Below are 11,283 nucleotides of genomic sequence, written 5' to 3' on the forward strand. Positions count from 1 at the left end.
GCTGGCCAGTTTCAGCAGCCCAAGCAGTTTTTGTGTGACTGAAATGGGATTTTAATACACACCAAAATTGAAAACCAACCAACACTCTACTCCCAAAACAGCAAACAGCAGGAAGCAAAGGCATGGGTTTGCTGCAGCACCTTTAACTGGTTTTGTCCACACCCATGGCCGGTACCAAAGGTGATTTCAAGGCAGTGCTACACCAATGTGCTCCCTCAAGGTTTGCTCAGGCCACAGCTGCATTGCTCACCTAGTGAGAAATGGAAGTTAGGAGCAACACAGGGTGATGCAAACACTGGACCAAGTTTTTTGAAAGGTGTTTCTGACCTGGTTTATGTTGCTTTACAGCCTGATCTCAACACAGCAAGAGTCCTGCACTGAGCCTGCCTGCTTCTCTAACAGTGAAATACTGCATTTTTAACCCATACAGACTGGGCAGTCACTGAAATGAAGATACCATTATTTTTGCATTGAGATTATAACTCATTCTTCCAGAAGTGACTCACTGACTTTAATCAGAGTAATTTCAGAGGAAATTTCAGAGGAATTATCAGTAATTTATCAGAGGAAATGTGCATCAGTAAGAACAACTTAGTGACGTCACATCCAAGTGAACTCCCTTCTATCACTGCTCATTTCCTGAACATTAATAATTCATCTTCTCCAAGCAATGCCTTGGCATTCATTTTCAACTCAGCATTTATTGACTGGAACCCCATTAGCTACAAATGCAAGGTTCTTGAAATGAGAAATTAAGAACTTCTCCCAGCCCCATGAAAGCAGAAGGAACATGCAGCAGCAGAGGGCTCTCCACTCTCACAAGTCTGAATGCTCCCTGCTCTCATGGTGGGAAATCTGGGCAGAGGAAGCCCAGGCAGGAGCTGTGCCAGAGTAAATGGAGAGGGAAAAAAAAGAGTGAAATCCAAACAGGGACAGCTCTTGTTTCTTGCCCACCTGAAGTCATCTGTCAACAGCTACTGCCTAGGAAAATTAGGTTTTCTTCAGCTAGCTTACAGATATTCAGTGTGTTTCAGTGTTATACAAGGTTACTGTCTGAATGTTTGAATGACACCTGTACAAAGGAGTTGTGCACCACAACCATCCTTTTAGACCCAAAAGGGCACACAGGCACTCTCGGCCCATCCATCAGGGTTTTAATTAATAACTCATCCTGACATTCATCCACTGTAAAACTCAGGTAAAATGAAAAAATTGTTGGCAAAGATTTAAGCTATTTAAATCAGTGAAACAATTAAGTATGATCAAATGAGTTATTATATACAATAAACCAACCCCTAAGACAGAAAACATAGCCATTTTCTTCCTTGATAATGATTAAATTACTTTTATTCCCATTTAAAATATACAACTTTGAAAAATTATGCAACATACATTCAAATGAACTGCATTCTTAAGTGTCCTGATAGCCAGGTATTCTATTGCTGGCCAGTATAATACAATAATCCATCAACTCTGTTTGTTTATGGCCACAGGAGAAAAATCTGCATAAATAAATATTTATATTTGATAGTGCAGCTTTTCCTTAGACACTTACATTTAGAAGTTAATTTCAGTAGGCCTCTTTCTCCCAAGCTCTGCTTCTTGTTCCTACAGGAAAAAACGAATTCCACAAAGATCCCAAAAAAGGCCAACAATTCTAAGTCTGCTATTTTAGAAATAGCAACAAGAGTCAATTCAGCAGTGCCAGAAATAACCAGTAAAGCTAATATCAGCACCCAAAAGCAGTTTGGGAAAACTCACTAACTGCCATAACTCTCACTGGTCTGGAAGTAGAGATTTAAGAGCTTTAGAAAAATCAATACAAAGGGTTTCATCAGTACAGCAGGAGTACAGCAAGAAGGAACAGCCCCCTGGAAAAGCACCACTGCTGAGAAATCCTTGTGGCAGACACTCAATCCACTGGAAAAGGACAGACTGACTCAAATGAAGTGCAGTCTGCAGGGTGCAGCACCTGAGGCAACTTACCCCTGCACAACCTCCTGTTATCTAGAGGACACCAAAGGGATGACAGGCATGTTGTGGACTGTAACATCCCTGCTCTGCAGAGCCTGGGCTCTTCACTAATCTACAGAAGACAGTGGGGAGAGAATGAGGCTGGAATAGCAGTCAGTGGTGTATAGCAGGTATTACATCAGCTAATGGGTGGGCAGGGAATCAGAACAGCAAGGGAGAAAAGCTGGCTGCTGAATTTTACACTGCATCAAGAGTAGACAAAAAGGCTGTAATGGCAGGTAGCCCAAATGTAATGAAGCCAACACCATCACTTCTGTATCAAGACTGCAGAGAAAAACATCTACCACTCTATTCAAAAATCCAGCTCTTAACAGTTTGGTATGATATCCTTACTTAGCAGAGAAAAATCAACACAGGTATTTTAAAGTTGATGATTTTTATTTACAGATTTATTGGCAAAAGGTGGTGGGAAAGTTTAAAACATTTCAAACAGAGGGCACTGTACTGGTATTGTATGAAATATCAGTTCACAATCTTCAGTATCCAGCTGATCAAATAAAGCTAATCACCACTTAAAGAAGCATAATCTGCATCAGCTCCATTAGAGTACCCTGCCTAAAAACCACTTCAGGCAGTTTCTAAATCAACACAATCACTAATAAAAATGCTTTTTTTTGTGAAGAATGTATACTTGGATTTTTGTACTGTACCTGATGTCAAACTGCCCACTTGCATACTGGCAAGGCAGTTACACTTCCTACTCTTAGCTGGAAGTTTTAATCTCACTGTCTGCAAATTCAGCTGTTGGGTAATTCTGAACTACTCTGAACGTTTTACTGTGAGCATAGCCAAGACTGGAGTAGATGAGATTGAAGGAAAACATTCCTGGTATATCACGTGCCCGTCATATTCAGCTGCATAACCATAAACATCTTGTTTAAGAATTCTATTCAAAAAGGAGAAAAAAATGTAGTCAGTTTTCACATAGGTTTAATTCCTCACTGGAGCTTTTTAGTTCATTCTTCTAAATCAAGAGTGTTTAGTTCTTCTTCTAGTTCATCCAAGTCCTCTCCAGTGAAGAGATTTTCATCAACTGGAACTGCATCAATGACTCCATTTTCCAATTCTCCATCTCCATCATTATCTTCATCTAAATCATTTTGCTCGCTGCTGTTTATATCACCACCAGAAGCTTCATTTAATTTATTATCTGAAAATAAACATAATTCTTAGGCATTTCAGTGTCACAAGTTTCTTAATCACCAACTGAATTCACAATCCTACTAAACATGCCTTCAAATTTTGAAACTATGAGGAAACTACTTAATTTGAAATTCACACAGATTTATACTGGCCAAATTGCATGTACCTGGTTAATGTGCAAGGCTGGATAATCAACTATGAAAACAGGCTGGACAAAATAACAACTTACCATCTTTTTCTACTGAAGTGTATGTGCTGAATCTCTCTGGATTAGCCACTGTAATACCAGTCTCCTCAACTGCCTTGGGGACATACAGGTTCAAATCTACATCATTTATGCACACAGGATCTTCTGTCTGGAAAATAAACAAAGATGCTCTGCATGAATTACTTTTCCACAAAAATCCTCGCTTCTGCAAGATGTCTACAACATTTGTCACCTTCAACAGGAACCTTCTGATAAAATATACTCTGTGGCAGTATTAAAAACCAAGCCTACTAATTTCATTGTAAGGGCTTTCAAACTGACATTTTTCAAACTTTAATGCAATTAAAACATTCCTTGATTTAATCCTGTTTCCTTTACCTCATCATCATCTCCTGCTCCTTGGACATAACGTGTGTCATCTGCTTCTTCATCGTCTGCATCAACCAGCTCTGGCCGGAACTCAAACACCTCACGTCCACTGATCTACCCACAGCAAAAAATCCTTCAGTTAGTACTTCATGCAATTTATGCTGCTTACAAAACAACACACACAAACCAACCACAAAAAAAGGAAACAAAAATGACACACAATAATAATAAGCAAAACAATTTCAGGCCAGCTACCTCTTCACAAAACTTTATTGACCTGCTCTTCTTACAGTAAGAATTGGACTGTAAAACTTACCACCAATGCTTTGCCAGCTTTAAAATCTGCTTTCCTCCTCTCCATATCTTGCTCAGCCTTATCAATTTTTTCTTGTCTTTTTCTTCTCTTCCATGCAATAAAACACTCTAGAGTAATTTTGGTAACATTTGGTCCTAAGGCAGCACGCTGTCCAGAAAAGAGACTGATTAATGCTAGAAATTCTTTCCAAAGGCTAAAACAAATTGGATATTTAATTACTCTTTTCTAGAAACTAATTGAAAACATTTCTTTCCAAGTCCCTCTTGAAACTCTTACACTGTTAAACATGCATCACTTTCTTAACATTTGACTCAACATGGGATTTTCCAGTTAGTGAGATGAGTTGGAATGAAAATCAATAGGAAAAGTGGAGGAGAAAATAAAGGAAAGACAAGAGCTCAGCTCTGCTCAAGTGACGCTGCCAAGCAATGGTGACAGAAAGAAGCAGAGCAGCAACACCTTCAGAAAGCCTTGTGCTCTTGGTGTTAGTGCCTCATTAGAGAGTTAAGGGAGAACTAAGGAGACACTGAGCTGGGGATGAGAAAAGCCACAGAAGCAGTTGTAATGGATAAACGAGAAATAGCAGTTAAGAAATAGAAGCCTCCTAATAAAGAGTAAGCAACAGCTGCACTAAGTATGTAGCTCTAGTTAATTCTATTCACTAAGTAATAGTTTCTAAACAAAACCATGAATCAATGCTATGCATCCTTTGCTCCAGCTCATACAGCTCTAAAAACATCTAATAGTTGTTTATCATAAATCAACAATTTTTTTACGTATCTCTTCAGAGTCATGAAAACAACTACCACCAGAAGATGTCTAACAACTTTACCTCTTTTTCTATTAGATCTTCTAATGAGATTTCATCTTGCTTTTCTTCCTTCTTTTTGTCTTTCTTTAATACAAAGCCTGGAGGGAGGGCATGGCGATACATACAGTTGTCTCCTCCACCTGGACAGACCCAAAACCATCCGTATTTGTTGTTTTCAATGGCATCAAGGAAATATTTGCAGACCTGTACAAAAACAGAGCTTGTTAGCACTGTGTCCTCTTTCCCACTCCATGTCAGAAGTTCAGTCATTCTGAGTCAGCTGAGCCCAGAACAGAAGGAACACCTGAAATACATTGCTACTAAAAACAGTAAACAAAGTAGTGCAAATGAGTATCTAAAACTCATGGAATCAACAGCTTTTTGTCCCTCAAGATGATCCCAATTAAAAAAGACAAGATGGAAGAAGACTGGAAACTCTGCACTTCTGTAAAATCAGCAGCACATCTCTTTCTGCTCACCAACACTGGTGCAGTTTTCAACAACACAAATTGCATCTGCCTCACATGTTGGTAAACCTTCCAGCTCTGGATCCTTGGGTAAAGATGCCATCCTAGGACCTTTAACAAGCAATTCATAGTTTATATTTAGCCACAGCAATGTTTAACTTTTGCAAACTCAGGCGGTATCAATAGAGGATTTAATTACTTGGTATTAAAAATGAGGTGAAATGGTCCCTAAGAATGAAAAAGGGATTAACCCACTATGCCATTTAGTGCAGAACTAAAAAATATCGTTGAACTTAGAGCCCAGAAATTACAAATTACTCTCAATTCATAAATTAGGTGAAAATGCAAAAGCTTATAATGCTTGTATGTCACCCAGTACATAGATAAGTCAATACATAGTTCAGTCACTGCAGTAACAGATTTCACTAATCAAAATACTTGCATTTTCTAAGCAATTAGGACGTAATAGATATACTGCTGAAACCTTGAGCATTTCTATAAAGCACTTCACCTACTATCTATTTGTAATGGACATGAGAAAACTTTTTATGGATTGAAAAGAGCTGTTGGATTGTGGTTTTGTTTTTTTAATTTTTAAAGATATTACAAGAAATACTATCAGGCCAGCTGTCTACTCAGAACATCATTATAATATTCCATTCTAAATTTTTACATCATGACAAAATACATCTAATGCCAGACTGCACTGCATTTAATTCCTTCTAGTAGAGCTCAATTTAAAAAAAGTAATTACAAAAAAAAAAAAAGACATACTATTTGGGTTTTGGGTTTTTTCTTTTCCGCCTCACCATGCTTCTTGTTCACTACTTCTTCCAGCTTCTTCTCATCCCAGTTGTCCATTGTATCTAGAAAAAGACAACAGATGGTTTCACAGAAAAATCCAAATACTGAACGTTGCCAGCAAGCTGCTTTTCTGCCCACTAACAGCTTTAATATACAATTCCTACATTTTAAGTAGTTTATTCTAGGGAAAATAAATTTAGGTTCTTAAAATACTGTTTTCAAACTCTCCTATGCCACTCTAAGGACAATTACCTCAAAAGCCCTAGAAATTTTAATTTTGAAATGCATAAAGTGTGAGTTAAACACTCAATAATATGCCATTCCATCTATACAGTACTGAGTGTGTACATGGGAAAAGAAGAAAAACAAGACAACTGAACAAAAGAGAAAGTTGGATGGTAATATTCAGAAATATAGCTAATCTAACTGCAGGCTTGAAAGAGATAATACCAAATTATCTGTGTTAAAGTTAAAAGAAGCTTCCACCAAAAGAAGCGTATCACCAATGACAACATTAGCAGTGAGTCTGTGGGATCCCATCAGATACATTTAGGGTGACAGAGGCTAAAACTCAAATAAAAGACTAAAACTAAGGGAATATGAAAAAAAAAACCAAGTTCTGTAAAATCTCTAATCACTGCTAAATAAAAGTAAAATCCAGAGTACTTAGCCAACAAGTCATCTGGGGAGAGAGAGTCACAGAAAAAATTCCCAAGTACCCCTGAATGCAGAACTGTGCACTTCTGGCCAAACACCAGTAGCAGTTCTGGGAGGCAACTCTGGCTGCTCATTGCACTTCCCCCTTTCCCTTCTACAGAGCTTGAGGGAAACAGCTACTGCAAAAAGGTCAAATACTGCTCAGCTTGCAAATTGTATGACAGAACACATGACACTGCCAGAGTCACTGTTCTTCAGGATCATAACAATACAGAAGACATTTAATCTTAAAATTCCAGTTTCAGAATCAGAATAGCTCAGCAGTAAATTTCTACAATTATTATACCTTTTTCAAGGTCTTCATCTCTAGCATCGATGTAGACACTTCGCTTTTCACACTTCCTTTCCAAGGACAAGTCATGAGAAAACTTGCACTTGTCTCCTTTAGTGCACTGGCCTTGCTTGAAGAAAGCACAAACTACAGATTTTGGGTCAGCACCTGAGTGAAGGAAGTTTTTATATTTTAATACTGTTTTTAAGCAAAAGTTATATATTAGAAATCCTGAGAATATCAAGGATAAATAGAGAATGAAAAGATATACTTGAAATATATGAAAATCGCACTTATTTTGTCAAAAATTATTGCACATAAACTCTAGAAGATAGGTAAGTAAAAACTTGGTAACATCAAAAAGTTTGTTTGTTCAATAACCAACCTCAAGAGAGACCCAAACCAAATGCTACTGCTAATTATGGGGTCAGATACAAGTAAGTGGAAAGTATTTACTGCTCTGATTTGAATACAAGTCTTCTGCTAAGACAACAGTTATGATCTTATGTCCTTTCTCTGGATCTTCACACTCCCCTGGGGACACAGGCTGTTTTGAATACCATCCATCACACACACACAAAAATCATGCCACACATCCACAAGTATCTAACTGATGAATCAGAACACAGCCAAGTATATTCAGCTGTGCTGACCAACATCAATGTAGCTTTTGATATTCTAATGATTTACTGACCCCAGAGGACTTCTCAAAACAATGTCATGACAAACTACTTGGCACACTAGATGGGGAAGGAAATAGTCACATCTACTTCATTAAAATAGCAACTGGCTATTGAAGGGTTATAATACTTTAAGTAGTTATATGAGTAAGAAAATATAAATGAAGAGAAATCTGTTAGTCATACCTTTGCTAATTTTCTGTGCAGCAACCACAGGCTTGAAGAGCTCATTTAATTCTTGTAATTCCTTTTTCTTATCTTCTTTCTTTAACTTCTTCTCACTTTCTGATTGAGCAACCTATAAAGAGAAAAGCAGGATGCCAGGACTCACTTGACACAAACTGCAGGTTAAAATAGCCAATAATTCAGAATCAGTTTACAAGGGCAGGAATGAAACAATCTGTGATGCCTGCAAGGCTCAGAATTGCTACTCTTGTGTGTGCAGCTGGTGCCCTTTACTGACCTGTTCCACAGGAGGGACAGCAAAGTATGTAGCAAAGTAAATCTGCCAGAGAGGAGAGTGCTGGCAGGTACCTTCAGTGTCACAGTGACCCCTACTGCACCTTCACAGGCAGGAAAGCCACTGAGAGGCACTGAATCTTCTCTTTTTGCAGTGCAACTACTTCCAGATCTGCACAAAAAAAACCTCTCTTGAATCTCCTACATGCTGCTTTACACTTTCTTCTGATCCATACAACAGGTAGAAATTCCAAGAAATCTGTCCATAGAAATTGGAAGTGCTTTTAGAACATTATTTCAATTTGGATCAACTCAACATATAATGTTTCATTGTTTAACTGAGGACCAAGTCAGAAAAATAAGCTCATCCAGGGAAGGAAAACTGCATGGCTAGCAAAAGGATACCTTACTCTGCCTCATCCTTCTTTGGGTAAGCCAGAGCAGGCATGTGTCTATACCAAAGTGGGATGAAAACACATGAAAGAGGACATGGGAGAAACATTCTTAGATCAGATATGAAAGGAGGATTTAGCAAGGTGGGGCTCCATCTCTTTTTCAAGGTAACAAGTGACAGGATAAGAGGCAATGGTCCCAAGTTACCCCAGACAATGTTCAGATGAGATTTTATGAAACATTTCATCACTGAAAGGGTGTGTTAAGCATTGGTGGACTCACCATCCCTAGAAGTGTTCAAAATGTGTGGATGTGGCACTTGGGAACATGGTTTAGTGCTGGGTTAATGGCTGGACTCAGTGATCTTAGAGGTCATCTCTGCCCTTAAGGATTCTGTGCTTATTTGCCTCTGGTTCTTATGGGAAGCCAGTGACACTAACACCACAAACAAGGATGTAGTTTTATTTTCTAAACCACAGTGTAATATTAAAAAAGGAGCTTTGATCTTATGGTGAACTTGGCAAAAATACACCAAAGTGTTTTAACAAGTAATTAGCAGCTTGGCTAGCTTTCCTAGTAAAAGTTCACAAATGCTATTTTAAATAACACACAAACCCACATATGTCAACTACAGAAAATTGTACTTTAAGAGTGTTTTTGTTTCTCTTCAGAGCTCTAAATGCTTGAAGATGAAGCTTGTCTTAAAAAAAACCAACAAACAAAAAAAAAAACTTAACAAAACCCCTCAAAATACAGGAAACAAAAAACCCAAAGAAACCATAACAAATCAAAAAAGGAACAAAAAAAGAAAACAAAACAAAAACCCTCACCACCAAAGGTAAAGCTCTAACAGCATTTCCATTTTAATCTCATGACATGAGGAAAATTGCTTTAAAAAGCTTTTTCTCAGGAACAATCCTAACAATTCTATAAGGTAAGAGAGACATAATCAGATTTAAAGACTTGGTCCTGACATCCAACACCCAAACAGCATTTGAGAAATAACATTATTTTAGGCTAGCTATTTTACATAGTGGTATTTGTATACATGCCACAGATCAAGGGATTTCATATACAAGTTTCAGAACTGTTTGAATAACACCAATATTTTTGAAGTGACACCAAGGAATATTTTCTAGGTAAGGTAAGGTAAGGAGTGCCTATGACCTCAGTGCTGCTATCACAGAAACCACAAACACTGTGGAGGTATATATGAAGGGAAAAAAATTAAAAAATATATTTTTCACAGTTTTTAGGCCAAATTCCTGTTTTCAGATGAAACTTTTGGGTATTTCTGCCCAAACCACCTTTGCTGATATTGAAAAGCATCTTTCCTCATATGACATGTTCTTAATGGGAAGAAAACCCCTCAGGGTTCATTGGGAACTAGGCTGCCAAATGTTTTAGGGTCGCTGGAAAGTACAGAGGAGAAATATAAATAGGTTACAACACAAGAAGAATAATGTTTGCTCACTCAGGCTTTCAGCACATACCAGGGACAGCCATTCTAAGAGAAAGGAGAGGAAAAGGAGAGCACAAGCAAGCCTTGACTAGCTGCCAGTCAAAAACCACCACATTCACACTGAGCACGAAAAAATCCCACAGGGACCTGAAACCTCTCTGCTTCCCCACATCAGAGCAGAGGCATCCCACCTCCCCCACGGTGGCCCACACATTACCTGTGGCATCAAACACAATGGGCTGGCAGTTCCTGTTGGAGTTCCAGCTACACTTGAGCACCTGCCCTCCCTCTACGATGTTGTGCTGGCTAGTGTTGGCTTTGGGAGCTCCCACCAGAAGATATGTCCTGCAGGAAAAAAGAAGAAGCAGAACACAAAAAACCTTTAAACCCTTGTTTAAAAGATTTATTTATTCCCACTCTAATTACATATTTTAAATATATTTTAAAAGGTTTCAACAGCTAAGGCACAGCTGTTATAACTTTATGACATAAAGCAGAAGTCTTGCCTGCTCTAACCTAAATCCAACTCGAACTACTCTCAGTTAGAGAAATTCATATGAGGTTCTCTTTTCTGCATGCAAAAAAAAAAAAAAAAAAAAAATCACCAAAAGAAGAGAGAAAAAAGATATGACAAATTTAAAGTACCCAGGCCTCCTTAGGATTGTATTTTAAATGAGGGAAACACCTTTCATATTATTCTTTTTTCCCTTCAAAAACACGTACGTGCGCAGCAGAAGAGGAAATTGTGCACTTCTGTACCTTACGAAAGCCATCAGGTGGCATAATTTCTGTTAATTTCGTGAGTAAGGGTAATTCAGGGAAGCCAGTCAGAAATGGAAACAACGCACAAACAAAGCAGCAGCGGGCTGGGAGCTCAGCATGTCCTGAACGTGATGAGTCAGCCCTGCCTGAGCGAGGGCTCTGGCAAAAACAACATCCAAGTGCCAGCCACGCCGAGCCACAGAGCTGCATGCTGATGAATCCTCACCCACACTCGCTGCTCACTCATCACTTCCCTATCAGCACCTGCCGTGCCTTTCTGCATCCCTGCCTCTGCAGACACTTGCTGGGTGCCCCCCCAGCAGGAACTGCCTGCACTCTGCTCCTGCACGGGTGGCAAAATTCAGCAGTGCCAAAGGAGCAAACAGA

At 38.7% G+C, this 11,283-nt stretch overlaps 1 protein-coding gene across 1 annotated transcript; it reads right to left on the reverse strand.

The window, feature by feature from the left end:
- Nucleotides 1-2,393: 2,393 nt before the first annotated feature.
- Nucleotides 2,394-8,161, reverse strand: LOC134421510 (zinc finger CCCH domain-containing protein 15-like). Its single transcript, XM_063162559.1, has 8 exons — nt 8,007-8,161; nt 7,156-7,308; nt 6,123-6,214; nt 4,903-5,085; nt 4,071-4,217; nt 3,764-3,868; nt 3,407-3,533; nt 2,394-3,184 (listed from the first exon to the last, which is right to left on the reverse strand). The coding sequence occupies exons 3-8, from the start codon at nt 6,207-6,209 to the stop codon at nt 2,991-2,993; spliced, it is 843 nt and encodes a 280-aa protein (XP_063018629.1). The 5' UTR covers nt 6,210-6,214; nt 7,156-7,308; nt 8,007-8,161; the 3' UTR covers nt 2,394-2,990.
- Nucleotides 8,162-11,283: the final 3,122 nt, after the last annotated feature.

Source organism: Melospiza melodia, chromosome 8 (genome assembly GCF_035770615.1).
Source record: "Melospiza melodia melodia isolate bMelMel2 chromosome 8, bMelMel2.pri, whole genome shotgun sequence".
In the NCBI taxonomy this organism is placed as follows: Eukaryota; Metazoa; Chordata; class Aves; order Passeriformes; family Passerellidae; genus Melospiza; species Melospiza melodia.